Below are 27,632 nucleotides of genomic sequence, written 5' to 3' on the forward strand. Positions count from 1 at the left end.
ATCTGGCAATACCCACACAATCTAGCATTTTTGGTGACTAAATGTTATCAAATCCGAGAATATATTATTGAAAACTATGCAATATTGAGTTACTTAGATTTGAAGTGCAGCTCTAGGTTTCTTTCTCGTCTGCAAAAAATTCGATAGGTACGGCCATTAGGAATTCACAGCCAATTAGGTGCAGCTGAATTTGCGGCTGCAGAAAAGGCTGTCTGTAGACCAGAGCAGGCGTAGATTCGATGTAGATTAAGGAGAAAGTAAAAAGAAAACATAAATTAGCAAAAGCAGAACAGTGTAATCCATGGAAAATGAATAAAAGATATTGGAGTATTGATTAGTAGTAAAAAAAAAACAAAGTATTGATTACTGTCTGTTCTATCTCGAGAAAACATCACTCAGAGTCTACAAATTATATCAGTTAAAGTGAGTATAAACCAGAAACGACTATACACCATTTTGAGGCACAAACAAGTTTGTTCCGTATAAATGTAGAAGGTAAGTGGTTATCATTTAATATCTAATTCTCATAATGTCTTATTCTTTCTATTTGTCTTTATCTATCTTCTATTGGATCACTTGTAGCGCAGTCCACTGTGGCCATACGGTCGATGATTCCAAATTACCCTAGTGTCAACCAAGTCTTTCATCTCTCCGGGGTCGATGAATTGGTACCAGATTTGTTTAGGAGGACAAAAAAACATTGGCATGATCATAGGCTGGCCCCCGCAAGTCATTGTATAGGCCAACACGCGTTCCAAAACTCCAACGATTACTAATTACAGTAAAACACGCGTTGACGCATTCCAAGTGGATTGATACGACAGTGACTTCATTCCTTATCTTCTATTTGTGCTATTTGGCGAGCAATCGCTCGATATATCCACATTCAACAAATCGATATTTCCAAACACAGCCGTGAAGTCACATAGTGGTTATCATCCATCAGACTTTCCTCCCAGAGGTATCCCTTCAGAGATACTTTGCTCCTGCAAGCCATTTTTCGAACGTTATTTGACTAACAATAACAGAAAATCAAAAGATAAAGTCACTGGCGTATCAATCCACTTAGGATGCGCCAACGCGTTTTACTGAAATTGGTAATCGTTGAGGTTTTGGAACGCGTGTTTATACAATGACTTGCGGGGACCAGCCGATGATCAAGTCAGTGTTTTTATCCTACCAGACGAGTTTGGTACCAATTTATCGACCTCGGAGGGATGAAAGGATTGGTTTGCACTGGAGGAAATAGCTAGAAAATCCCACGGATCTCCCGCACTGGAGGGATCCAGCCGGTTAGTTGCGAGGCTACGTGGTGCGTCCCCAGGTGGCGGATAGGGGGTTAATAGGGGATCAAAAGCGACCTTCGACCCAGAGACGCGGGAGGATTCAAGGGATGCCCTCTCTGTTTGTGCTGTGGCTCATAATACTACCGTATCCCGCATGTCGGTCCGGCCAAAAGCCTGCAATCAAGTGATTGGGAAGTGCAAGGAAGGCGGTTAGGACTCGCCTCCAACAAATAACCTCTACATATCCACTCCGGGAGAACGCAACGTTCCCCCAAAAACTCATGGGACTAGAGGCTTGCAACGTGCCCTTTGGTTTTAAAATTTTACGCACGTCACAGTAATAGAAAATAGTCTCCTGATTCCAGAAGAAAGCCTGGTACGGTAGCGCCAGGAATGGCGGAGTTGCAGGAGTCATATAGGCTACCGAAACGGAAAAGGACTAGGATGACTATCTGTAATTACAACGCACGTACATTGCGTCAGAAGCGGCCATCGAAGATCTGATGATGCAAGCCAAAAAGATTAAGTACGACGTCATCGGACTGACCGAGACGACGACGCCACCCTCTCAACGCCGTATATGAAACTAGAGAAAAACTGCTCTTAGGAACATGCGACAGCAGAGGAGTTTTTGGAGTTGGCGTCCTTGCCAACACGAAAATGGCAAAGAACATCGACTCTTTCGAACAACTTACGACCTGAATCGGACGTCTATGGATGAGAAGATGTGGTCCAACGCTAGCTCTGACTATCTTCCTCGCTTACGCTCCAATATCAAGCCACGAAAAAGAAGTCGAAGCTTTCTATATGGACCTGGAGAAGTTCTACCGAGAAGATCATGCCTTCTACAAGGTCAAAATTGGCGATTTCGACGCCAAAATTGGGCCCAAGAAGAACGCCTGAGGACTTCACATCGGGACCCACGGCGTACAACGGAAAGAACAGGGGGAAAGGAGTTCATCATGACGACAAAGACCATCCATGGGAACTCGCAGTTCCAGAAGCCCTCTTCTCTACGCTGGACATGGGAGTCACCCGGTGGAGGGTACCGTAATGAAATAGACCACATCATCGTCAATAAAAGGTTCTGCCTGACGGACGTCGCTGTTGTGCCAAAGTTCTATACGGGATCGGACCATCGCCTCCTCCGAGGAAGATTTTCCTTCACAAGGAGAGAAGAGAAAGCCGCAAAGTTCAGAGAGCGAAATCCCAGAACTATTGTTAACTGGGATCTTTTCGCCACGCTAGCCGGCTTTTGGAAAGATTCCGCAATAGAGAACGTCGACGAGAAGTTCCGGCTTGTTGAACAATTTCACGACTGCACGAAGAAGGCTGAGAGTTTTAAAACCACGAACATATGCCTGTCTCTTGAAACTCTTGAGCTGATACGCCAGCGTGGAGCAGCACGAGCCGCAGGGAACCAAGAACTCACGTCCGAGCTCGCATGGCTTTGCAGAGAGGCGATAAGGGAAAACCTTAAAGAGAGAAGAGCAGAAGTGCTGGCTGAAGCTGCAGAGGCGGGTAAAAAAAACCCCTATGCCCGTCGATACTTCGCCAGTCGCAAGACAAGGATGAGTGCTCTCCGGAACCCGAAGGGAACAATCATTGCATCCAGAAGGGGAATGGAGAAAAACATCTACGACTTCTACTCTGATCTCTTCGACAGCCATATTCCACTTGCCTCCTCACCATCTGAGAGAAGATGGACATGTTATTCCAGAGGTTCTCCCGTCCAAAGTACGACATGCTATCATGTCGGTAAGAAATCGTATGGCACCCGGTCCCAAAAAATTAAGATCAGAACACCTGAAGAACCTTCCTCCAGTGCTCATCAAGACCCTGGCGAGGCTCTTCACACGTTACCTGTCGGAATGCAAGGTTTTTAAACAGTGGAAGACCAGCAAGACTGTGTTGTTGTATAAAAAGGGAGATCCACATGACATCAGCAACTATCACCCAATCTGCTTACTGTCCGTCATCTACAAGCTCTTTACAAGAGTTAGATTGTGGGATGAGGGTGGTTCCCCTGATTCCACAATCTGCAACTCCATCTCCAACTCAACTCTCCCTAATCGTGCTAAAAACGGTGTACAAGTGCGAGAGTATAAGATGCCGCTCTGTCTCACCTTCATCGACTTGAAGAAGGCCTTCGACTCAACAGAGATGGAAGCGGTCATGGAAGCCTTGGACAACCAAGGCGTCCCTACCCAGTACATAAAGGTATTTCGAGAGTTATAAAGCAACTTCACGGCCGGAATTTCGCCATTCTACAAGAATATCATCATTGACGTGAAGAGGGGGGTCCGACAGGGTGATACAATCTCACCCAAATTCACAGCCACCCTCGAAAACGCAATGCGAAAGTTGGAATGAGACGACGTGGGAGTGAAGGATAATGGTCGGCAGCTACAGCATTTGCGATTTGCCAATGACATAGTTCTGATAACATCTAGCATCAGTCAAGCGGAACGAATGCTGACCGAATTCGACGAAACATGTGGATGCATCAGTCTTCAGCTGAACCACCGAAATGAATGGGTCTCGGATGCTGGGCAGGAGGAAACGAGCGGCTTGGAGAGCATACAAGAGCATTTCAGGATGCAGTGAAGAGGACTAAGATGTTCTGGCTCTGTGCTTACCTATTCAACAGCACCGTTCCTCCTGGTTTGACCTACGGTTCAGAAACTTGGGCGTTTCGCAAGCAGAAAGAAAATCCGATCATCATCACAGAACGCGAAATTGAAAAGGTGATGCTAGGAGTAGCCCGCTTTACGCAAGTGAAAGAAGGGATTCGAAGTTCTCTGCTACGTCAGCGGTCGAAGAGTAGAGACGCCGCCGCGTTTGCCAAGAAAGTAAAATAAGGTGGGCCGGACACGTGATGCACCTTAACGACAACCGTTGGACCAGAGTCGTGAGCACCTGGGTCCCCCGCGATATCAAGCGCACCACAGGAGGACCGCCGACCCGATGGTCAAATTTCTTCACGAAGTCCTTCAAAAAAAATTATGATGCTCTTCGTGTCCCACGCTAAAATAACTACTGGGCGATTCTGGCACGCAATCGGGACAAATGGAAGAATTACTAGCGCCCGCTCGGGTGCGTGTAAAGAGGGTCCCGGCGAAACTTCCAGTATGCCCCGGTCATGCCTCGTCAGGGCAATTAGCGATGGTGCGTGTCCTAAAGAGATTCACTTTTGTTGGCACCTAAATAACTGACTCTGCTTACCTACCGCTAATCATACGCTGCGTCACCGGCTAGGATATAATTCACTATGTGTTGAATTGTTCTGGAGAATCAGACACATTCACTGCAATTTTGTAACGTGAGGTGATCTCAATTTAGTAATGGTACCAGAAGCAAGAGAAATCCTCACGTGAAGTTTGACATAAAGATGTATAGCTAATAGCTTCAAATTACGTGCATAAAAATTTTCGTTAATTCCAGCTCTCAAAAGTAATTCAAAAGTAATGAGAATTAACGTTATCCTGTAACTCCCAAGCTTTTTTGTAGCCTTATTTCTGGACAGAGGGACCTTCTGTATCTCTGACTTCCGGGAACTTACAGGAAGAAAAAGAGTTCAAATTTGGTAAGATTTCTAGACTTTCTGAAGATGATATAAAGACAAACTCACTGTCTTTCTTTATTAGAACACCATACAAAATCTCATGTACTTCTATCTAACGCTATTATTCTTTGACTTATTCGGTCATTTCGACAGCTCACACCACTCTTCTTTACATATTTCCTTGTAACTGCGCAGTTTTCTGCGTCTCTGTGGTAGGAAGGACATCTATGGCGGTTGTCTGCGTCTTCGTGAACGACTGGAGCGTGACCTCGTCGAGATATGTTCGCGTATCCGCCGGCATATTCACTGGGCACGTTATGTCTCGGAGGTATTCGCGGAGAATCCGCCGGGACCCTCTTTACCGTTCCCCCGCCCGTTCGACCAGTTCGAAGATCAATGGGAGTTAAGGTGATCAAGGTGAACAGAAAATCAATAAAAAGAGAACAGATAGTAACTTATCAATTCTTTAAGTCTAATATACAAGAAAGTAAAACAAGAATTCAAATGAAAAAAGAAAGGTCTGAATAAGGGCTTAAGAAACTAACAAAGACATCCAAGTATTTCAAACCTCCACCGTAGTGCTATACTTCGTAGTCTACCGTAGTTGAACGTTGTTGTTCTTCATCTTTATAAATTTGAAGATCGATTCTAATAAATCATTAGTACAGGTTTTAAGTTCTTTCCTCAGAGTGTCTAAGCGAGTCGGATGGGTGAGATGAGTGGGGCATAAAGTAGAAACAATGCAGTAGTCTTCTGATGCTATTAGCTACTGTGCAGCCCCATCACCAACCATGATTGCTATCCACATCTGCTGAGGATAACTTGTGGCAGAAGGCGTGAGTTTCTAAAGATACGCATCCAATTTCGATCCAGGACCCTCGTTTCCGTATTTTCGACCTAATGCCGTCTTTTAGAAACGTGTGCTTTGTTCTCGTTTTGTTCATCAAGATAATATGCCACTATAGACTTCATTGTACTTTTGCGACGCGTCCTCACTGAAGGCTTGCATTGACTCTCTACACTATGCGGAGAACTCCTCTGATTTCGTTTCCTGCTCTTTGTGGTTTTTCATTACTTTTTTTGTAGAGTAATACATGAAAGTCATATAATCTCTATTGAAAACTGTTTCAATAGAGATTATATGACAGTCTTATCATATGTTCTGCATTTTCTAGAGCAGCTCTAAGATCTTATTTTGTAGGGATTTGAATTCTGACCGACTTTTGTGTAGTTTTGCAAGACTAGCATTTGTTGTAATCGTAATCAGGTGCTGAAATGTGTCCCAGAAAAAAGTTGATTATGCACAGTTACGCGAAAAGTAGGGCAGAAAACCAACTTCTATAGAATGAAGTCTTTCAGATGTCTTGGAATCACGAGGAAAAAGAATACCAAATCTTCCGTATTCGTAACCAAGGAAACCTTTTTTCGTTAGGTCGATAGTTTCTTTTGACTCAAGGACACAGATTCCAGTTTGCAGGAACTGAATTTCTACACCACTTTTCTATGCAATTTGGATTTTCAACTTTCTTCCAATTACATAAACGTCAGAAAAATGAGACAGAAATTGAGTCCCTACAAGGTGAGATCTTAGAAGTGTTCTAGGACAGAAGCAGAAGCAGACGAAAACAAACGATAAAAGTGACGGAAAAGGTGTACTGTCATGACTATGTAATTTTATCCATGCACTATTATACAAAGAAAAAGAAAAACTATGGAAATTAAGGAAAAATCAGATCTGGCGAGGTTTCTGCATACTGCTCTGCTTTCTATGAAGAAAGAACTCAGTGCACTGCTGCCTGCGGCAAGGACGCCTCGCTTCAACCCGTGCAACACGTTTAACGGAGAATTTATGGCCTGACTGATCTGTTGTATAACGAAAGAGATGGTTAGCTATTATTGAATCGGTTTGACCTTCCTCCAAAGTTGTCATTCTCTGGTGACAGTTCATTCAAGTGGATCTCTCGTTAGCCAACCTTAACGATTCGCATTAAAAGCATATCATATCATACCTGAAACGAGTTGGGTGATGTATGCTTGTTCTCCAAAAGAAAACCTTCGATTCCGCTTAAGTAGAGATGGTCGCTGGTGAAGTGGATGTTCGTGAACGAATGTGCACTGTTGACTTGAAGTGCCCTCGAAGTCTTAAACGTAAGTAGTTTGCCCGAAGTAACTCGTGTATTTCTTCACACAATAATAAGCGGGAAATTCGAGACCCTTCTTTCAGTAGAAGTTGTCTGTTTTAGACATTACTGGGATCGACGTAAAACGTTTTCGACAGTGCGTTAACACGCCAAAAGGGAACGGTGAAGAGGTTCTTGTAGATTTTTTGTAGATACCTCCCGAACGTTACATGTGTGCTGGATCTGCACGAAGAGATTAACATGCCTCGACGGGTCCATGCACTACTCTGTCATTGGAATCACAGACAATCAATTTAGATCATTCCCGTGCTATAGAGACACAGAGGACTACGCAGCTGCAAGAAAATATGAACGTGAAAAGTAGCAAGTAAGGGTGATTATAATCACTGAATTAAACGGAGGGTTGTACAAACTACTAAATCAAATAAGGTATGGATTTCCCAGAATAGTTACAAATTACGCACAGTAGTTTGATGGGAAACGAATCTGTACATGACATTTGAAAACAATATACGTAGCACTATCTGGTATGTTAAGTAGTGCGGTGATCCAATAGCCTGTTCTCCTTTTTCTACTGCAGCATATTTATTCACTTTTTTCAACGTCAACATTATTCATGAATGTCACGAGGAAACATAGACAACCTACCAGAATATCAATAAATGTCATTTCGTCGTTTCGTCAACCTTCTTATTTGTTCTTAACAACAGTTTAAATCCTAGATTCTTATTTTCAAAAACGATTGGCTTTTCTTTTGAGGTCAAACTTACAACGTCACCCGAAGTCGTTAAATATTCCGATATCTAAACAGCTGACCACAACTTACAACGAATGTTTCGGCTATGCGGTTTTCACTAAGGATTTCTCCCCTTCTTTTTTTTTAACTTTGGAAGATTTTTAGAAGATTCACGTTTACTAGCCCTTTACAATGTCTTCAACTCTTAAAGGAAAACAAGCATGACTGACTAGACAGGGAACTCAGCTCAGCAGCACGATTTCAAAAATCGAAGAGTTCCTCGAATCCGCTGAAACTCCCCCCGCCGCGGAGGCAAATGTAAGGACCCGCAAAGCGATAAAAGAGTTGGATTTACGGCAAACTGCTGTAGAAAAAGCTATGAACAACTACACCTCCGCAGCAGACGCAGCAGATCTCGCGGAGGAACACCAAAACACGACCATGTCCAATATTACAACCGCACAGGACACCATCATTAGGGCTCAGAATCTTTTAATAACACTAAGCTTATGCCTTGAAGACCACGAAGAGGGTAAACTTCGCGAAGCAGAAGCCGACAATAAAGTGCTACCGCAAATTCCTCCCCTTAAATCCCCAAATTCAGAGGGAATCCCTGGGAATGGGACCAGTTTTGGGGAATTTTCAACGCCACCATTCACGACAGAAAAATCAGCAAAATCGAGAAGTTCACACATTTACTCGAAGCGTTACAGGGACCTGCGAGAGACACAGTCCAGGACCTACAGACCGCAGAAAACTACGAAATCGCAGTAGACATACTGAAACGTCGCTACGGTAACGATGAGGCTATCGTAGGAACTTATTGAGGAAACTCCAATCCTTACAGCAACAAAGTCCTCGACTACCCGATCAACGACGAACTTTAGAGAAAATAGTATCCATCGTATCCCAGCTAAGCCAAAAAGGGGAATGGACTAACACACAACAAATGAAATGCACAATCCTGGGAAAATCCCCGGAAAAAATTCAACGTTCAGTGCTCAAGCGACTAACACACCCTAAGCCAGACTTCGAAAGGGAACCGTGGACTACGCAGGGACTCCTGCATGCTCTTCAAGACTATTTCGACATAGAAGATATGATCCAATATGCGAAAGGATTTTCCGCAGACCCTAACCGAAGAGACATTATCAGAGGACAAGTGTCAGAACTCTCTAATCCCCAAACAACACCACACAGGAGTATGGGAAAATATCCGTGTTTCTACTGTAGCTGCACAGATCATAAGGCATGCACGAGCTATCCTACGTACAGTCAAAGAATGGCAGAAATTCAGAGACGAAATCTGCTGAAACTGCGGCGCTTCTAACCACTAAACTGCAGCTTGTCCATGCGGACCATGCAGAAACTGCGGGAAACAAGGTCATCATACGTCAATATGTCGACAGTTGGAAAAGAAAGAAAGAGGAACGCAGCAAACGCAATCAGATTCCAAGCCAAAAACCCAAGAGACAAAGAAGACACAAAGGAAACCCACCACGACTAACGTCGTACCGGTTTTCACACAGCCTCCTTCTTGCAAGCTTGGACAAGACACAGTCCTGCACTCTTCAATACGTCAGCCAAAACTAGTTAACGCAGGAAAAGTGGATCTACTCGTAGGACAGGCTAGGATACGGAATCATCGAAAGTCAGAGCTCGAAGAAGTATACATGATCCTAGACACAGGAGCAGATCGGTTTTTTATCACAGCAACCTATGCAGAGCAGCTCGAGTTAGATGAAACTGGAACCTCACAGTTAAAGATCCGTACATTTGGAAGCGATACTCCAATCGAGAAAGGCTGTACTACGACATGTATCAAAATTGAGGACAGAAGAGGAAACCGACATAACATCACGGTTGCCATGGTCGACTTCATTTCAGGAGAACTCCAAAGGACTCCGGTTGACGAAGCAGACCACAACTATCTTTCACAACACGATATCAGCCTATCAATTCCCGATCATATCCGAACGGTGGCCCCACAAATCCTCATTGGATGCGGAGACCTCTTTGACCTTTTCGATGACGAATTCGCCAGTACTCACGAACTTCCATCAGGACTCAAAGCTCTCCACTCAAAGATTGGATATCTTTTAACTGGCCATAATCGAAACACAACGGAAGAACCCCGTACGCAAGTAAATAACCTATGTACAGTTCAGAGCGAGGATCAACTCGTTCAAGCCAACCACAGCGAAAACGTTTGCATGGCAGTAAACTCCCCCCAATCGGAACTCGCCGAAATAGTTGACCTCACACGACATTCATCAATAAGGAAAGCTATCTCATCATTTGCATACGCCCTCAGATGGCTCGAAAGGATTATCAAACGAACTAATCCAGATCTACAAGCGCGCCTACTAGAAAACATACCAGAGCTTCGCACTCACCACATGGACGATTTCATTAGCGTGTCTGATGTTCATTACGACAGCAGCCTAATGCTTCTCATTCGGAATCACCAAAAAGTTCACGTGTAAGGGAAAATCAATATAAGGCGAGACAAGCTTATTCCCATGAAAGATCCAAAGGGAATCGTGCGATGTCGGGGAAGACTTTGGAATTCCGACCTTACGAAGGATGCCAAATTTCCTATCCTCATCGCGGCAAAGACGCCATTAGCATCATTGATCATTGAAGAAGCACATGGCACATTCCATCTCAGTACCGTTCATACGATGGCAAAAGTACGAGAAAATTCCAGGATTCCACAATTGAGGAGACAAGTTCAAAAGATCCTACGAAGATGCGTCCCGTGCCAAAAGATGAATAATTTACCCTTCCGATACCCAGAAATGTCAGACCTCCCTACTCGACGTGTAACGCGCACCAGACCATTCCAGCATGTAGGCATCGATTACTTCGGCCCGATTACAACTAAGCAAGCTAGGGAAGAACGAGACAAAGCTTACGGAATAATCATCACGTGCACGGTCACTCGACTAATCCATATGGACTGCGTAAGAGACATGTCAACGGAAAATCTCCTACATGCGTTACGACGCTTTTTCGCCAGGCGAGGAGTCCCAGAAACAATCACATCCGACAATGGCCCCTATTTTCTACTAGCAAATCAAATCTTAAACGATGCTGCCGCACAAGCAACGAACAAAACAGTAGCACAATTTATGGCTTCGAAAGGAATCTTATGGAAAACAAATACTCCATACGCTCCATGCTAAGGAGCCTTTTATGAACGACTCATCAAATCAGTGAAGCACTCACTATACAAGGCCATTGGAAAGACGATACCGACTATCGAAGTTCTAACCACACTTCTAGCTGAAATCGAGGGGACCTTTAATACTCGCCCACTCACATACCAGGAGGAGCATTGGGAAGATCAACCCACAATACGCCCAATCGACTTCATCCAGCGTGATATGATCATTACATACCCAATGGAAGGAGTACGAGAGATGTCAGATGATGCCGATTATCACGAACCGGGGGAAATACTCCAGCTTCAAACGCGACGTCAGACAGAAGAAGCCCTTCGCAGTTCTTATTCGCTTACGGAGAAGTTCTGGAAAGTTTGGAAGGAACAGTACCTCACAGCTCTGCGAGAACAACACATACGAACCTTACGTGGGAATCCCGGAACACCAAAACAATCGGAACCCGACCAAGTAGTATTAATAGCCGACCAAAATGCATCGAGAAACACGTGGAAAATATGGTGTGTAACAAAAGTCAAAGCTAATGCAGGCGTAATACGGGAAGCGGAACTGATGCTACCAAATCGGCGTACTATCAGACGCCCCATAAATCAACTTATCCCACTCGAATTCACGGGTACCTCAGGGGATCAGGAGGAACCGAAAAGACAAGAAGGGGACGGAAATGAATCGCGGGAAGAACCATGGCTAGAGCCGCAGCAGCACGAAATAAGACACGGACATGATCTGAGGAACCGATCCCGAGTGAACTATCACAAGTTACACCACGGAACAGTGTGGACGAATACATCACCTACTTCGACCATAGTGGCACAGCATCAGGATCAAATCGACCTTCATACAAGTCACGGATCTCCTACACACTCTCCCATCTCGCGGGCGGGAGTATAGCAAAACCATTTGCTATTATCACTGCCGTCGAGGAGGACGTAATGGTTGCAACTACAGAAAGTACGTTAACTCCACAATTGTCATCCTTTTTTGAATCACTTGTCATTGTTCTTCGCGGGGGGCGGTGTGCCCCCAATTTCTGTATTCAGTTCATTTGTTTGTATTCATTTGTTTGTATCTATTTGTTCGTATTTATTTGTTCGTTGATGTCGTTGATTATCCGTTAATGTAACTATCTGTTAGTGCGTAGATAAAGGTTTAATTACCCAAGTTTGAGGTCTAACCTGCGGTGGCGTGCTGACGGCAAACGACTAAAAAAATATATATATATATATATATACGTATAAATGCATATGTATATTATGGGGCGGGTGTGACGCAGTCGGTTAGAGGCCCGGTGTAGCCACACGTTCGAGGTTCGAAACCGCTCTAGTGCAAACCAAGCCTTTCATCCCTCCGGAGTCGACAAATTGGTACCACACTGATCTGGGAGGATAAAAACGCTGACTTGATCATCAGCTGGCCCCCGAGAGTCATTGTATAGGCCAACACACGTTCCAAAACCCCAACGATTACGAATTCTAGTAAAACACGCGCTGGCGCATCCCAAGTGGATTGATACGACAATGGCTTTATCATTTGTGCTGATACAGTACAGCACAATGATTATGTATACGTATATATGTCTGTTATCGTTTGTGCTGATACAGTACAGCACAATGATTATATATATATATATATAAAACGATAAAGTCACTGTCGTATCAATCCACTTGGGATGCGCCAGCGTGTTTTACTGGAATTCGTAATCGTTGGGGTTTTTGAACGCGTGTTGGCCTATACAATGACTTGCGGGGGCCAGACGACGATTATGTCAGTGGTACCAATTTATCAATTCTGGAGGGATGAAAGGTTTGGCCTTTATATACTATATACCATATACATATGTATGTATATGGTATATAGTATATAAAGGGCAATGTGTCTGCCGTGTTAACCGTTGAAAGCGCAGCAACTGTCGATTCGCATAACCGAAACATTCGTTGTAAGTTGTGGTGAGCTCTTTAGATATTGGAATATTTAACGAAATCGGGTAAAGTTGTAGGTTTGACCTGGAAAGAAAAGCCAGTCGTTTTTGAAAATAAGAATCTGGAATTTAAACTGTTGTTAAGAACAAATAAGAAGGTTGACGAAACGACGAAATGACATTTATTGATATTCTGGTAGGTTGTCTATGTTTCCTCGTGACGTTCATGAATAATGTTGACGTTGCAAAAAGTGAATAAATATGCTGCAGTAGAAAAAGGAGAACAGGCTATTGGATCACCGCACTACTTAACATACCAGATAGTACTACGTATATTGTTTTCAAATGTCATGTACAGATTCGTTTCCCATCAAACTACTGTGCGTAATTTGTAACTATTCTGGGAAATCCATACCTTATTTGATTTAGTAGTTTGTACAACCCTCCGTTTAATTCAGTGATTATAATCACCCTTACTTGCTGCTTTTCACCTTCATATTTTCTTCCAGCCTAAAGAAGCCATGTTATCAACCTGAAGCGAACGGGCAATGAGATAGACGCGCGGAGGAGTAATAGAGGTGTAACGTAGCACTGACAGTGGTTACAGCTCTGAAACTGTTGCACATCTCATTTACCTTTTGCGACATGCACACGAAGTTATTGTACCGCACAACGGCGCACCAATGCGATCCCGTAGGACCTGTCTCAACCAATTTTATTGCTATATCATCCTAAACTACAGACGGATCTTACAGCTTAAAGGCATCACTCCATGGTTGTAAAAAAACGGCCCTGAAGATGAGGCGCCGCACAAGGGTGGCGCGCTCCAGTCGAACTCCTTGTAGAAGATAGTGCGCCAGAACGCCACGTATCTTCCAGGCCGTTTTTTACGGCAATTAGGAAGAAATGGACGGAATCACTCTCCTCTCCATAATCTACTAGCCTTTATAAGAATACTCCACCTGAAATCCGTACCAGCTCAGATTCGTGGAGTGATGCCTTTAACCTATTGCAGCTGTCCACCTCTCACATGCAGTGGGTCGTCCTTAAAGGCAGCATACCACGAATCTTGGGTGGTACACACATTTCAGATTTCAGGTGGAGTATCCGTACACGGGTCGTAGATTATGGAGACCGTGTGGTTCTGCTCATCTCTCCCTGCATGACTGCAAACAGCCGCCTTCAGAATGCTGTTTTGTACGACGCCATCTATTGCAGCGCGCCACCCTTGCAGGCATAGCTCCCTTACTGCCTATCACGGGAAGCCCGAATTGGTTTTTGACGAATCGCAGGGCGGAGGCGGCGCAAGGGGTGGAGCGTTGCAATACATGGCGTCGTACAAAACAGCATTCTGGAGGCGGCTGTTTGCAGTGATGCAGAGAGAGATGAGCGGAACTACATCCGTCTCCATAATCTTCGACCCCGTACACGGATGCTCCACCTGAAATTCGCACCACCTCAAATTCGCGGTATGCTGCCTTTAAGCATATCCAAGTCCATCTTGTTCGATTTTCTGCTAGAGCTCGCGTAAAACTTGTCATCCGACGCCCCTCAATAATCTGCGGAACTTAATGCTTCGATTGACCTGCCTATCAACGCCAATTGTCCTCAGATCTTCGTTTTCCACCTCTCTCCGGATCTTTCTTTTACGACCAAGAGACTTTTTTTCACTTTCAGTCTGAGAGCATCCTCAAGACAACTTGGACCGTGATATGAGGCGGTTTTCTTATATCGTGACCAAAAAAGCGAAGGCGGTTTTCTGTTGCTACTTCAGAATTTTGGGCAACATCATCATCGTGATAACATATACCGTTGACAGAAAACAGCCTAACAGACATCTAACCGGATTAATGCTCTCAAGCTTTTCTATAACTGTTGACGGTACTGACCAAGTCTCCGATCCATATTGTTATACTAGGATAAATTGCAGATAGATGGATTCGCAGCGTTACTTTGTTGGCGATTTCTTTTGATGCCGAATTGGCTTTCGTGCATTTTCCCTGAGTATCTTTCTCGTTGCCGCCATCGTTTTTCAGCATAGGGCCCAAATAAAGGGAGCCGTCCACGAGTTAAGTGGCTTATCCATTCACCCTGATTCCCGTTGAGGGTCTCAAAGAGACCCACATCCGGTTGCATTTGTTAGGGCATTGTAGTCTCAGCCCATTGCCACAGCCTCTTATCTCATTCCAGTTTTCATTTCGAACGGTCGTTCGGTCGGTATATCCTCCTGGTGTTTGAGTTGTCTTTGAGTTAAGTGTACGAACTTAGAGTTTCATCGATGCAAAGTGTGTTGAGAGGAGGGATTCGATTAGGAGAATCGAAAGCGGCTACGAGGTCTAGAAAAGAAACTACGTAGGCTTTGAGCATAGCTGCCGCACTTTGAACCTCTCCTGGCATGAACAGTCGTCGAGCGAACTGGACAGAAATTCTGGTTAGCCGATCGAGGATGCAAAACCTTGTACTTTATCTGCAGCAATGATATTTCTCGGTATCTCCTTGGATCAATTACGAGTAGCTCCTTGTGAAGGGAAATTACAACAGTGTGCCTCCACAAGTCAGGCATCCTTTCGTGAATCCATATCGAACAGATGGTCTTCGTCATCTCGCAAATCTCAGACGGAAGAAGAGATTTCAGCATTTCTACGCTCGTCCAAGCCGGACCTTCCATTCCTTCTTTTTCTTTTACAATTTATGTTTTTCATATTCTCTTTTACATTTCCATTCTTAATCTTTTTTTTTATACGGACGAGAACCCCCGACTTAGCCGCTAGTTCTATGCTGACAGCGGAGTATGATGTTCACTGGAGGAGCACAAGTTCACGGACCGGTGCTTGCTGGTTAGGCCAGACGTTGAAATGTTACCTCAAGATTGACACGGTGTCTCACCGTCAACGGCTCCGTTAGCAGTTAAAGACCCTTCATCCTCACTCATGCCCTCCTACAACGTTCCAAACTCATACGCTATTGACCTCCATTCTCACCACCACGTTTCAACTGACGGCGTTAAAGCCGACAGTGTTTCCTTTAGTGTTCTCAATACATTAAATGAAGAAATCCTCCAGTTCTTGCTCATTCCGTACTCCAATGTTAATGAACACCGGTTGAGAGAATTAGATACTTGGATACTTAGAGGGACCGTCTTCACTGGACGTGCGGGCCCCAGCATCTCTTCCACTCGTTTCGTTCCCTCGTCATTGTCATCCAAGATGTTCTCAAGTTTCGTGTGTGACGTTGATGAGGTCCTTGAGCCGTATCCAGCGGAGCTCTCAGCTGGTCTATCCGTGTAGCGAACACATCACCCCATCTCGTTGGCGGTCTCCCTCGAGTGCGTTTAGCATCTCTTGAGATCCACTCTAGCGTTCTTTTAGTCCACCTATCGTCGATTCTTCTCATGATGTGACTGGCCCATCTATGTTTTGCTTTCGATACATATTCCACTGGGTCGCGAAGACGGGACATTCCTCTTAAGTCGGAGCTGCGAAGACCGGCTAGGTGTTGTGTGCGCCGGTTAAACTTCAGAAGGCATCTTTCAAGGGCTCTGTGGGTAGTAACCAGCTTCCTAGACGTGGCAGCGGTTTCTGCCCACGTCTCCGCTGCGTAACAGAGCGCTGGAAGAATTGTCGAGTCAAACAGGTGGGCACAAAGATCTTGGTCCGTAGCTTTCCTGACGGGTGCGAATGTTGCCCATGCTTCTCTCATTCTTCTATTTAGTTCTTCCTTCAAGTCATTTTCCATGCTCATGGAATGTCTGAGGTATACGTATGACGAAGTTTCCACGATTTGAGAGGCTTCAAGTTGTACTCCTCCGTCCTCTCAAAAGGCGTTCTTCATGAACTGAGTCTTTTTTCTCTTTATTCGAAGTCCTATTCTCTTCCCTGCTCCGTCCAATTCGTTGAGCATCGTTTCTGCTTCACTGGTACTGCTCGAAAAGAGAACGATGTCGTACGCGAAACGAAGGTTCGAGAGAAATCTTCCATCTACACGTATGCCCCTTTTTTCCCAGGAAAGTGATTTCATTATCCATTGCAATGCAGCCGTGAACAGCTTCGGCGACATAGTATCGCCCTGTCGTACCCCCTTTCCAGTGGGTATGTGAGGGAGCGGTAGAAAAGCTGTGTCTTGTGGTGCATCAATCGTAGCAATTGGCTAATGTCCTCACATACGAAGGGTCCACACTTTGATCGACCAGCGCTGACAGTATTGTATTCGTTTCTACGCTGTCAAAGGCTTTCTCATAGTCGACGAAGGTTAGAACAAGGGGCAGGCGATATTCCCGGCAAACCTCTATGACCCTTGACATGGTCTAGATGTGGTCCAAGTAGCTGAACCCCTAGCGGAATCCAGCTTGCTCTTGAGGCTGGGCTTCATTCAGCGTCCTAGATATGCGCGTGAGGATGATCTTGGTGAATACTTTGTATAACACGCTCAGCAAGTATATCGGATGGTTTCGAAGGTCCTCTCGGTCACCTTTCTTATGGATAAGAACGGTTCGCGAGATCTTCCACTTGTCTGGGATCCTTTCCTTCTGAAGATAGGATGTCATGTGCACTGCTAAGATTACATGAAGCGGATGGCCACCAGCCCGACGAAAGTCTGCTGATATAAAATCAGGTCCGAGGGCTGTGCCAGGTTTCATGCTCTTGATAGCGACTCGTACTTCCGAAGGAAGAATCCGTGGTGGAGCTTCACCAGTGGGGATGATCGGGCTTGACACAGGAGTTGATGAACGGAAAAGGTTCGAGTAGAACCTCTCCGCAATGATTTCCATCTCACGACGAGAAGAATTGCGAGTCCCGTCTTCGCTCAGCAAGGCTGCTAGCGGAATATTATATTCGCGGAGATCCCTGCAGCACTTCTTTAGACTCGTTCTTCTTTGTGCTGCTTCCAGAATTTTCTTCTGCTTGTATTTCAAAAGATCCTCCTGCAACGTTTTTCTGCAGCTAGTGTTTTCTAATAACCGCTCAGTGTGCGATGCATTCGGATCAAGCCTCAAAGCCCTTCTTTCCAACAATTCCTTGGTGGTCTTTGAAATTCGCTCCAAGTTTGTCGTGCGTCCTCGAGTACACAATCGTCGTAGACGACTTCTTTTTTCCTTCGTTGCCGATAGCAGATGTTCTCTTCCATCGTGTGGCTAACTCGTATTTTCGCACGAAGGAGACGGTGATCAGAACCACTACAAAAGGTTGGTACTACTGAGACGGCAAGTAGACACCACCTCCGGTTGGTGAGTATGTGGTCGATCTCCGCACGAGTCGCGCCATTGTGCGATTCCCATGTCCACCGACGATGATCTTTTTTCACGAAAAGAGAGTTTCCATGAAAAAGGCGAGCGGCGGACAACAGCCCGGCGAGACGATTGCCATTTTCGTTCCGGTCCCCTAGTCCAAATCTTCCAATCCTGTATTCCTCTTCTGTGGTCTTTTCTAGTTTTGCGTTGAAGTCTCCGACAACGAATTTGTAGAAGGACTTCTCGTTGCGGATTACTTCCTCCAGCTCCTCGTAAAACGCATCCGATTCGGAACCATCAGCTGCTGATGTTGGTGAGTAGCAGTTGGAGGATTTTGGCGCAGAGAGCGGAGACGAAGAATGGCCAGACGAGGTGACAGGATCTCGTGAGAGTCGAAAAAATGGACGACAGATGGGTGCACAACAAAACCAACACCGCCTACATTTCGCGACGGAACCTTAACTCCACGAATGACGAGTGTACCGTCATTCATCTGTCGTACGTCGCTCCTTCTACACTTGGTCTCCTGCAGAGCAATCACGTGAAATTTGATACGCTCTGCAGCTCCGAGAAGGGCATGCAGGTCAGCGTCTGTGGACACTGTTCTCGCGTTGTAAGTACACAGTCTTAGACAGTCTCCATGGCAAGTCGTGCGTGTGTCGTCTTGGTCCAGAATCAATGACGTCCTGAACAACCTGAGATTTGATCGCCTCTCACCGGTCGCCATACCGTCCGACGTCTGAGACGGCAGTGCCCAGTGTGCAGGGTACTGAGGCAGTGGATATGCTGGAGTGGCAAAAAGACTTTTCCCCAAACTAAGCAGCCATGCCACGGCGAGCTTAGCTTTCACCTCAGGTCGTCGCCGAACCTATATGGATCACGGAACCACCTTGCGACATTTTGCCAAGACGGTGGTGAATCCTAGCAGTGGTTTACTCTTAGCTAGGCTTCCGATTCCGAGAAGTCGGAATGTCGGATGTGTCGAACTCCTTCTCAGCTTGGGAGACCCTTGGCGTTGGCGGAATATATTTCCGCATTCTACATCTATCAGACATGCCATGTCGAACATTGGTTGCTATGGGATGACTCCTTTTCTAGTACTATATCGTTGAGCTGAGAAGCACTGGACGACGGTCGTAATCGAATGTGACGTCATAGACTGCTCTAGATTTGTGAGTGAATGTCCGAGAAAGGGATAATTCTTGTCAGAAATTAATGAAGCTGAAGTTTAAGAGTTGACGTCTTTTCTGCCGTTAAAGAAGTTAGTTAATCTTTGCTACGTAAGTTGAGCTGTCGTCGACTATTCCACTTAAACAAGGGAGCTGTAAGTAAGATTCATGTGCTCGCAAAGATTTACCCTACGGTTTCCGTTGCCCGACCTCTGCTTCGCGATATAATACCATTTTTCAAGCGCATCGGATAGTTGTTCGAATCCTATAGTTATGACTTACTTGACTTAATTGACGGACTGATGTCATCGCTTGATACTTGTCATCGCAATCACCTGCATCTTAGCCGAGGTGTGCCATCCTTGAAAATAGCTCTGCCCAACCTTATCGAGCATGCACAGAATCAATCCATTCGTCGCTATTCCATATCCTGAGAAACCTTGCGTCTGGCCTGAACTGCACATCAACGCCGAGTGTCCTCTGATCATCTTTCACCACCTCAGTCTAGAACTTCCGTTTTCGGCCAGGTGGCCTCTTCCAGCTCGAACCCGACGAACTCAGAACTCGTCGAACAAGATGATCTGCTGGTCTCCTTAATGTATGACGAAAGAAGCAAACACGATTTTCGGCAGTCCCTTTCGATGGCTGTGCAAGATGTTGATATTTTCTATATCTCATCCACCGGTATACACACATCAACTTCTGCGTACAGATCTCCATTGTAGCATACCCTGGGCCAAAATTATGCAGGCAGCCATTAAGCAGCTTCCATTCCTTGTAATCAAGCCTACTAATCACATTAGATGGTGCAACTCAAGTCTCGGATCCGTACATAAGACTGACGTATGCGGTTAACGAGGAACCGCCGACCAACCCGGAGGTTCTGGTCTATCCAAAAGAAAAATGGAAAATCTGATGGAGATAACGGGAAGTGCTTAGCGCAGAAATGCTAAAATATCTTCCTCCGTCTGGGAATCGTAAGATGACAAAGACCATCCGTTCAATATTGATAGACGAAAGGGCACCTGAGTCGTGAAAACGGGCTATCATAATTCCCCACTACAAGAAGTTATCCGTCACGGAGCCTAGGAATTATCGAAGAATCTCCTTGCTGCGTGTTCTGAACAAGGTTTTGGAGCTGATTATTTTATACCAACTTATTAAGCATCGCGAAGAAACAACGCGCGGCGAGCAAGCTGGTTTTCGTCCTGGCCGATTTACGACTGGCCAGGTGTTAGGAAAGTGTCATCGTTAGGAAAGTGATCGAAATCTGGGAGCGGTACTCGAAGCGGATGCAATTAGCTTTTCTGGATCTTGAAGCTGCTCTCGACTATCCTCATCGAGGCCGTCTTCTCAACGCGCTCCGCGCCGATGGAGTACCAGGAAAGTTCGTTCGCTTGCTTGATGACGTGAATCAACGAACAATTGCTGTAGTTAGAACACCAGCCAGATGTGCAACACCGCTTGAGGTGGAAGTTGGAGTAAGACAAGGGATAGTGGCAGGACCCTTCCTGTTTACCTTCGCCATCGGTGACAACAATGAAGAACAGTCGATCAGTGTCCTACAGACATCGTCTTAGCACCATCAGGACGCCCCTTGACCGATCTCGAGTGCGTCGACGATGTTGTTATATTCGCGAAAAGCAGTACGAAACATCAACATGTTGTCAACCTTGTATCGATGCTGGCTACACCCTGTGGGCTATGTATACGCCTTGATAAGTGCAAACAGATGTGGCTCTCTTCGAGACCTCGTACGGGGATCCGGGTGGATGGACAGTCGATCAAACTCGTCGGTGAGTTCTGTTACCTGGACTGTATGCTGAACAACAACGCCAGGTAAGAGATCTGAAAGAGAAAGAACGTAAGAGAAAGCAAAGCAAGAACATATTCTGCGAAGATACGCCACTGCCAATTCTGCATTTAACTCCTTAAAAAAATGCCTGTAATCGACCCCCATCACCAACGAAGTCAAGCTCTGAGTCTACCTACTTTGGCTGCATCGCGATGGAGAGGCTTGATTGAAGAAAGGTGCAGAGACGGCTACTTGTCTACTTTTGGCCTAAGGTACGCCACAATGAAGATCTTTACGCGGAAATGGATTTGGTATACCGGCGGAAGACACATAGAAGATATCAACATCTTGGACCGCCATCAAAAGTGGCTCCCGGAAATTGCCTTCGCTTCTTTGGTCATATAATAAGGAGACCAGCAGATCGAATAGTTCAACGAAGAGTTTGTCAGGTTCAAGCTGGAAGAGATCGCCTGGCCGAAAACAGAAGTTCTAAACTGAGGTGGTGAAAGAGGACCAGACACTCGTGAGTGAGATTCAGGTTCACACGTAATGTTTCTAGAAGCTCTAACTTCCTTTTTCTCTTAGTAATGTTAGCTTACATGTCATAGATCCTCTAAGACTAATGCTTTGGTTTTAGAGCTCCGACTAATTTAGGCATTAGCTTCCATTAAGAGATCAATAATAATAAATAAAAGCGCGATTGAATGCCCACTCCTCCCAACTACACTTTACCATATCAATACATAGGGGATTTGTGCGTTCTGCTTCCAGACAAGTCTGGTACCAATTTGTCGATCTCGGAAGAGTGAGAGGTTTTGGTTGGTACTAGGGAAGATTCGAAGTGCAGTCTCAGCTGAACCTCTCGCTGACTGACCTCCAGCCGCCAAAACAAACTTCGATAGCAACAGAATTGTACGAGTAACTGTTAGATGACATCCGCTAAGCATATCTGTGGAGTCCAAGAACTGGGCGCAGTGCGAACAAAAGCTACTTCAGAAACTGATACCTTAACCGGTGCTCGGAAATCAACTGTTCACTAGAAGAATGATAGGCAGAAGTGTATAGGTAGTTTTAGCGGGAGCGTGATGCTCTTCTTGATCAAATTTTATTGTGAAGAGAGACGAATAAGTATCGTTACTATAACGAGCAGAACAAAAGCACTCACCATTCTAGCTGGTGAGCATGTTTTTGGACCGAGCGCCGATCTGAAGACTTCGTTGGTGACGCAGTCAACCATAGCCTTGTGAACTTTCTGTTCATTAAATAAACGATAGGATGTATCCAAGAACTTTCCGTTTGATGCTAAAAAGCAACCACTTGGGTACACTGTGTAAACAGCAAATCAAAGTGAAGTTACGAAATATACATTTTCACAATACAGTGCGTTGCCAAACTTTAGCAGAATCAAAATTTCAGAAATTTTGTGGAATTTACTGAAGACCGATCCGGAATTTTACGCACGTCACAATAACTGAAAAGAGTCTCCTAATTCCGGAGGAAAGCCTGGTACGTTAGCACCAGGAAAAACGGGTAGCGGGAGTCATACAGACCAGCGAAACGAAAAATGACTAGAATGATTTGTACTTACAACTGTAACTTGCATTTGAAGCGCCATTTGTGCTGGTCACTGAACACTAGAGAAAAACTGTTCCTAAGAACATGCGGCAGTAGAGGAACTGGTGGAGTTGGTGTCCTTGTCAACACGAGTATGGCAAAGAACATCAACTCTTCTGAAGAACTTACGACCCGAATCGGACGTCTGCATACGAGATGTGGTTCAACGCCAGCTTTGACAGTCTTCGTCGCTTACGCTCCAACATCAAGCTAGGAGGAAGAATTTGAAGTTCACTATACGGATCTAGAGAAATTCTACGGAGAAGATCATACCTTCTACAAGGTCATTGTTGATGAGTTTAACCCCAAGATTGGCCCCTGAGGAACGCCTAGGGAACTTCACATCAAGACCCACAGCCTACAATAAAACGAACAGGAGGGAAAGCCTTCCGAGTTCACCATGACGATTAAGACCACCCAAGAAAACTCGCAATCCCAAAAGCCCTCCTCTCTACGCTGGACGTGGGAGTCACGCGGTAGAGTAGGCCGTAGTAAAATTGACCCATCATCGTTAGTAAAAGGTTTTGCCAGATGGTTGTAGCTGTCGTACCGAAAATTTATACGAGATCAGATCATCGAATCCTCTGGAGAAGATTTTCCTCTGGAGAAGTTCAGAGAGAAGACAGAGAGAAGAGAAAATCGCAAAGTTCAGAGAGCTTAGTCTCAGAATTATTATTACTAGTATCTGTACGCAACGCTGGCTGCCTTTGGAAAGATTTCGCAACGAAATCGATAAAATATGAACGAAATATGATCGGCTCGGTGAACACCTCCACGACTGCGTGAGGAAGGTGGAGAGTTTCAAAACCACTAAGAAACATCTGCCTCCAAAAACCAGAAGCTCTTGAGCCACAAGATGAATTGTGCAGAACGCGACTTACAGTAACCACAGATTTAAGCATGTAAAATGTGCAGCTTCCACAACGGTTTACCGCCTCATAGTGGCCTGAAGGTGACTCTGGGCATCGAACTGCGATGCACAGCGGAGGTTCGTCCTCCGGCAGGGTCTCCCGAGCTGAGAAGGAGTTCGACACATCCGACATTCCGACTTCTCGGAATCGGAAGCCTAGCTAAGAGTAAACCACTGCTAGGATTCACCACCGTCTTGGCAAAATGTCGCAAGGTGGTTCCGTGATCCATATAGGTTCGGCGACGACCTGAGGTGAAAGCTAAGCTCGCCGTGGCATGGCTGCTTAGTTTGGGGAAAAGTCTTTTTGCCACTCCAGCATATCCACTGCCTCAGTACCCTGCACACTGGGCACTGCCGTCTCAGACGTCGGACGGTATGGCGACCGGTGAGAGGCGATCAAATCTCAGGTTGTTCAGGACGTCATTGATTCTGGACCAAGACGACACACGCACGACTTGCCATGGAGACTGTCTAAGACTGTGTACTTACAACGCGAGAACAGTGTCCACAGACGCTGACCTGCATGCCCTTCTCGGAGCTGCAGAGCGTATCAAATTTCACGTGATTGCTCTGCAGGAGACCAAGTGTAGAAGGAGCGACGTACGACAGATGAATGACGGTACACTCGTCATTCGTGGAGTTAAGGTTCCGTCGCGAAATGTAGGCGGTGTTGGTTTTGTTGTGCACCCATCTGTCGTCCATTTTTCGACTCTCACGAGATCCGTCACCTCGTCTGGCCATTCTTCGTCTCCGCTCTGCCCAAAATCCTCCAACTGCTACTCACCAACATCAGCAGCTGATGGTTCCGAATCGGATGCGTTTTACGAGGAGCTGGAGGAAGTAATCCGCAACGAGAAGTCCTTCTACAAATTCGTTGTCGGAGACTTCAACGCAAAACTAGAAAAGACCACAGAAGAGGAATACAGGATTGGAAGATTTGGACTAGGGGACCGGAACGAAAATGGCAATCGTCTCGCCGGGCTGTTGTCCGCCGCTCGCCTTTTTCATGGAAACTCTCTTTTCGTGAAAAAAGATCATCGTCGGTGGACATGGGAATCGCACAATGGCGCGACTCGTGCGGAGATCGACCACATACTCACCAACCGGAGGTGGTGTCTACTTGCCGTCTCAGTAGTACCAACCTTTTGTAGTGGTTCTGATCACCGTCTCCTTCGTGCGAAAATACGAGTTAGCCACACGATGGAAGAGAACATCTGCTATCGGCAACGAAGGAAAAAGAAGTCGTCTACGACGATTGTGTACTCGAGGACGCACGACAAACTTGGAGCGAATTTCAAAGACCACCAAGGAATTGTTGGAAAGAAGGGCTTTGAGGCTTGATCCGAATGCATCGCACACTGAGCGGTTATTAGAAAACACTAGCTGCAGAAAAACGTTGCAGGAGGATCTTTTGAAATACAAGCAGAAGAAAATTCTGGAAGCAGCACAAAGAAGAACGAGTCTAAAGAAGTGCTGCAGGGATCTCCGCGAATATAATATTCCGCTAGCAGCCTTGCTGAGCGAAGACGGGACTCGCAATTCTTCTCGTCGTGAGATGGAAATCATTGCGGAGAGGTTCTACTCGAACCTTTTCCGTTCATCAACTCCTGTGTCAAGCCCGATCATCCCCACTGGTGAAGCTCCACCACGGATTCTTCCTTCGGAAGTACGAGTCGCTATCAAGAGCATGAAACCTGGCACAGCCCTCGGACCTGATTTTATATCAGCAGACTTTCGTCGGGCTGGTGGCCATCCGCTTCATGTAATCTTAGCAGTGCACATGACATCCTATCTTCAGAAGGAAAGGATCCCAGACAAGTGGAAGATCTCGCGAACCGTTCTTATCCATAAGAAAGGTGACCGAGAGGACCTTCGAAACCATCCGATATACTTGCTGAGCGTGTTATACAAAGTATTCACCAAGATCATCCTCACGCGCATATCTAGGACGCTGAATGAAGCCCAGCCTCAAGAGCAAGCTGGATTCCGCTAGGGGTTCAGCTACTTGGACCACATCTAGACCATGTCAAGGGTCATAGAGGTTTGCCGGGAATATCGCCTGCCCCTTGTTCTAACCTTCGTCGACTATGAGAAAGCCTTTGACAGCGTAGAAACGAATACAATACTGTCAGCGCTGGTCGATCAAAGTGTGGACCCTTCGTATGTGAGGACATTAGCCAATTGCTACGATTGATGCACCACAAGACACAGCTTTTCCACCGCTCCCTCACATACCCACTGGAAAGGGGGTACGACAGGGCGATACTATGTCGCCGAAGCTGTTCACGGCTGCATTGCAATGGATAATGAAATCACTTTCCTGGGAAAAAAGGGGCATACGTGTAGATGGAAGATTTCTCTCGAACCTTCGTTTCGCGTACGACATCGTTCTCTTTTCGAGCAGTACCAGTGAAGCAGAAACGATGCTCAACGAATTGGACGGAGCAGGGAAGAGAATAGGACTTCGAATAAAGAGAAAAAAGACTCAGTTCATGAAGAACGCCTTTTGAGAGGACGGAGGAGTACAACTTGAAGCCTCTCAAATCGTGGAAACTTCGTCATACGTATACCTCAGACATTCCATGAGCATGGAAAATGACTTGAAGGAAGAACTAAATAGAAGAATGAGAGAAGCATGGGCAACATTCGCACCCGTCAGGAAAGCTACGGACCAAGATCTTTGTGCCCACCTGTTTGACTCGACAATTCTTCCAGCGCTCTGTTACGCAGCGGAGACGTGGGCAGAAACCGCTGCCACGTCTAGGAAGCTGGTTACTACCCACAGAGCCCTTGAAAGATGCCTTCTGAAGTTTAACCGGCGCACACAACACCTAGCCGGTCTTCGCAGCTCCGACTTAAGAGGAATGTCCCGTCTTCGCGACCCAGTGGAATATGTATCGAAAGCAAAACATAGATGGGCCAGTCACATCATGAGAAGAATCGACGATAGGTGGACTAAAAGAACGCTAGAGTGGATCTCAAGAGATGCTAAACGCACTCGAGGGAGACCGCCAACGAGATGGGGTGATGTGTTCGCTACACGGATAGACCAGCTGAGAGCTCCGCTGGATACGGCTCAAGGACCTCATCAACGTCACACACGAAACTTGAGAACATCTTGGATGACAATGACGAGGGAACGAAACGAGTGGAAGAGATGCTGGGGCCCGCACGTCCAGTGAAGACGGTCCCTCTAAGTATCCAAGTATCTAATTCTCTCAACCGGTGTTCATTAACATTCATTATTCTTATCTACCTTACAGTTTCCGCATGTTTACAGGTAAATAGTTGGATGACCCAGTGGTCCTGAAGACACGTAAACTCTGTAATTGCAGAGGGTTATGAATTTTTCATTCTCATCTAAGCTCAGTAACCGGAGGAAAATCCTGATTTCAACTTGTAAATTAATGTGGAACTAATCTTAACCCGTCGAATTTCCAATAAACTTTGACGTAATGGTAAGATTTCTTTACTTACTTCCCTCTTTAAAATGAATTTCCAAAAATTTGAAAGTTTTCCAAAAATAAAATGTTGGTTGCAAAGAAAAATATACAATGAAACAAGCGCTTAGGTTGCCACTAGACTGCTCTTAGAACCTTTTATTTTAGAAGTTATTCAAAGCCAAGGATATTCTCATAAGATGCTCACTGTTGACCCTCTACAATTACAGAGTTTACGTGTCTTCAGGACCATTGGGTCATCCAACTATTTACCCGTAAACATGCGGAAACTCACATGAGTCTGAAAGGTAGATGAGAATAGCAGAAGTATTTCAAAATCAGCAACCACCCCAAGATCTAATAAGTTATCGTTTTCCAACTTTTTCGTGAAATACCGTGCATGAGGAGTGCACACATTGCATATTTTACACGCCTAAATATGTGGTTACTGTTAGTCGCGTCCTGCACAATTCATCTTGTTCTTGAGCCAGTACGCCAGCGTGGAGCAGCACGAACAGCAGGCAGCAGCTGCTGACGTCCAAGCTCACAAGGCTTTCCAGATAAGCGATAAAAAGAAGAGCTTAAAGAAAACAGAGCAGAGAGGAAGGAGCATTTTCTATGCTCGTCGAGACTTCGCCAATCGCAA

The 27,632-nt window shown here is 45.5% G+C and overlaps 13 protein-coding genes across 22 annotated transcripts in view; 7 read left to right on the plus strand and 6 right to left on the minus strand.

The window, feature by feature from the left end:
• Window positions 1-1,897: 1,897 nt before the first annotated feature.
• On the plus strand, window positions 1,898-4,147 carry RB195_022709 (uncharacterized protein; the record flags this gene model as incomplete). Of its 3 annotated transcripts, XM_064209911.1 has the most annotated exons (3): window positions 1,898-3,044; window positions 3,112-3,506; window positions 3,884-4,147. In XM_064209911.1, the coding sequence occupies 3 exons, from the start codon at window positions 1,898-1,900 to the stop codon at window positions 4,145-4,147; spliced, it is 1,806 nt and encodes a 601-aa protein (XP_064065790.1). The 3 variants fall into 3 exon arrangements, with proteins under 3 accessions (XP_064065790.1, XP_064065791.1, XP_064065792.1); XM_064209909.1 differs by lacking the exon at window positions 3,884-4,147 and having other exon boundaries at window positions 1,898-3,172; XM_064209910.1 differs by lacking the exons at window positions 1,898-3,044; window positions 3,112-3,506 and having other exon boundaries at window positions 3,821-4,147.
• Window positions 4,148-5,617: 1,470 nt separating this feature from the next.
• On the minus strand, window positions 5,618-7,661 carry RB195_022710 (uncharacterized protein; the record flags this gene model as incomplete). Its single annotated transcript, XM_064209912.1, has 3 exons — window positions 5,618-5,695; window positions 6,861-6,992; window positions 7,641-7,661. 3 exons carry the CDS (start codon window positions 7,659-7,661, stop codon window positions 5,618-5,620), a joined length of 231 nt encoding a protein of 76 aa, XP_064065793.1.
• RB195_022711 (uncharacterized protein) lies at window positions 6,927-10,214 on the plus strand (the record flags this gene model as incomplete). 2 transcript variants are annotated; one of them, XM_064209914.1, is made up of 6 exons in its annotated part: window positions 6,927-6,999; window positions 7,095-7,162; window positions 7,966-8,260; window positions 8,335-8,523; window positions 8,727-8,930; window positions 9,073-10,214. In XM_064209914.1, the coding sequence occupies 6 exons, from the start codon at window positions 6,927-6,929 to the stop codon at window positions 10,212-10,214; spliced, it is 1,971 nt and encodes a 656-aa protein (XP_064065794.1). The 2 variants fall into 2 exon arrangements, with proteins under 2 accessions (XP_064065794.1, XP_064065795.1); XM_064209913.1 differs by lacking the exons at window positions 6,927-6,999; window positions 7,095-7,162; window positions 7,966-8,260; window positions 8,335-8,523 and having other exon boundaries at window positions 8,838-8,997.
• Window positions 10,215-10,250: 36 nt separating this feature from the next.
• Window positions 10,251-10,916, plus strand: RB195_022712 (uncharacterized protein; the record flags this gene model as incomplete). The annotated part of the gene is made up of 1 exon (XM_064209915.1): window positions 10,251-10,916. The coding sequence occupies one exon, from the start codon at window positions 10,251-10,253 to the stop codon at window positions 10,914-10,916; it is 666 nt and encodes a 221-aa protein (XP_064065796.1).
• Window positions 10,917-11,117: 201 nt separating this feature from the next.
• RB195_022713 (uncharacterized protein) lies at window positions 11,118-11,804 on the plus strand (the record flags this gene model as incomplete). The annotated part of the gene is made up of 1 exon (XM_064209916.1): window positions 11,118-11,804. One exon carries the CDS (start codon window positions 11,118-11,120, stop codon window positions 11,802-11,804), a length of 687 nt encoding a protein of 228 aa, XP_064065797.1.
• A 4,168-nt stretch (window positions 11,805-15,972) lies between these two features.
• RB195_022714 (uncharacterized protein) lies at window positions 15,973-16,572 on the minus strand (the record flags this gene model as incomplete). Of its 2 annotated transcripts, none has more annotated exons than XM_064209917.1 (1): window positions 15,973-16,572. In XM_064209917.1, the coding sequence occupies one exon, from the start codon at window positions 16,570-16,572 to the stop codon at window positions 15,973-15,975; it is 600 nt and encodes a 199-aa protein (XP_064065798.1). The 2 variants fall into 2 exon arrangements, with proteins under 2 accessions (XP_064065798.1, XP_064065799.1); XM_064209918.1 differs by having other exon boundaries at window positions 15,973-16,566.
• Window positions 16,573-17,161: 589 nt separating this feature from the next.
• RB195_022715 (uncharacterized protein) lies at window positions 17,162-17,599 on the minus strand (the record flags this gene model as incomplete). Its single annotated transcript, XM_064209919.1, has 1 exon — window positions 17,162-17,599. The coding sequence occupies one exon, from the start codon at window positions 17,597-17,599 to the stop codon at window positions 17,162-17,164; it is 438 nt and encodes a 145-aa protein (XP_064065800.1).
• Window positions 17,600-17,820: 221 nt separating this feature from the next.
• RB195_022716 (uncharacterized protein) lies at window positions 17,821-19,715 on the minus strand (the record flags this gene model as incomplete). Of its 2 annotated transcripts, none has more annotated exons than XM_064209920.1 (3): window positions 17,821-18,515; window positions 18,776-18,926; window positions 19,563-19,715. In XM_064209920.1, 3 exons carry the CDS (start codon window positions 19,713-19,715, stop codon window positions 17,821-17,823), a joined length of 999 nt encoding a protein of 332 aa, XP_064065801.1. The 2 variants fall into 2 exon arrangements, with proteins under 2 accessions (XP_064065801.1, XP_064065802.1); XM_064209921.1 differs by having other exon boundaries at window positions 17,821-18,440; window positions 18,494-18,926.
• An 804-nt stretch (window positions 19,716-20,519) lies between these two features.
• On the plus strand, window positions 20,520-25,539 carry RB195_022717 (uncharacterized protein; the record flags this gene model as incomplete). Of its 3 annotated transcripts, XM_064209924.1 has the most annotated exons (5): window positions 20,520-20,757; window positions 20,808-21,066; window positions 23,552-23,624; window positions 23,781-24,621; window positions 24,698-25,539. In XM_064209924.1, the coding sequence occupies 5 exons, from the start codon at window positions 20,520-20,522 to the stop codon at window positions 25,537-25,539; spliced, it is 2,253 nt and encodes a 750-aa protein (XP_064065803.1). The 3 variants fall into 3 exon arrangements, with proteins under 3 accessions (XP_064065803.1, XP_064065804.1, XP_064065806.1); XM_064209922.1 differs by lacking the exons at window positions 20,808-21,066; window positions 23,552-23,624; window positions 23,781-24,621; window positions 24,698-25,539 and having other exon boundaries at window positions 20,520-20,807; XM_064209923.1 differs by lacking the exons at window positions 20,520-20,757; window positions 20,808-21,066; window positions 23,552-23,624 and having other exon boundaries at window positions 23,922-24,887.
• On the minus strand, window positions 20,930-23,679 carry RB195_022718 (uncharacterized protein; the record flags this gene model as incomplete). Its single annotated transcript, XM_064209925.1, has 5 exons — window positions 20,930-21,075; window positions 21,220-21,289; window positions 22,188-22,324; window positions 22,910-22,994; window positions 23,518-23,679. The coding sequence occupies 5 exons, from the start codon at window positions 23,677-23,679 to the stop codon at window positions 20,930-20,932; spliced, it is 600 nt and encodes a 199-aa protein (XP_064065805.1).
• On the plus strand, window positions 25,102-25,539 carry RB195_022719 (uncharacterized protein; the record flags this gene model as incomplete). Its single annotated transcript, XM_064209926.1, has 1 exon — window positions 25,102-25,539. The coding sequence occupies one exon, from the start codon at window positions 25,102-25,104 to the stop codon at window positions 25,537-25,539; it is 438 nt and encodes a 145-aa protein (XP_064065807.1).
• Window positions 25,540-26,128: 589 nt separating this feature from the next.
• On the plus strand, window positions 26,129-26,728 carry RB195_022720 (uncharacterized protein; the record flags this gene model as incomplete). 2 transcript variants are annotated; one of them, XM_064209927.1, is made up of 1 exon in its annotated part: window positions 26,129-26,728. In XM_064209927.1, one exon carries the CDS (start codon window positions 26,129-26,131, stop codon window positions 26,726-26,728), a length of 600 nt encoding a protein of 199 aa, XP_064065808.1. The 2 variants fall into 2 exon arrangements, with proteins under 2 accessions (XP_064065808.1, XP_064065809.1); XM_064209928.1 differs by having other exon boundaries at window positions 26,135-26,728.
• Window positions 26,729-27,457: 729 nt separating this feature from the next.
• RB195_022721 (uncharacterized protein) overlaps window positions 27,458-27,632 on the minus strand; it is a gene marked incomplete at both ends in the record, with an annotated part of 50,827 nt that continues 50,652 nt past the window's right edge. For both annotated transcript variants that reach the window (XM_064209929.1, XM_064209931.1), the window contains one exon: window positions 27,458-27,566. In XM_064209929.1, coding sequence (XP_064065810.1) covers window positions 27,458-27,566 — 109 coding nt within the window. The remainder of the gene's footprint in view (window positions 27,567-27,632) is intronic.

Source organism: Necator americanus, chromosome X (assembly GCF_031761385.1).
Source record: "Necator americanus strain Aroian chromosome X, whole genome shotgun sequence".
Taxonomy (NCBI): domain Eukaryota; kingdom Metazoa; phylum Nematoda; class Chromadorea; order Rhabditida; family Ancylostomatidae; genus Necator; species Necator americanus.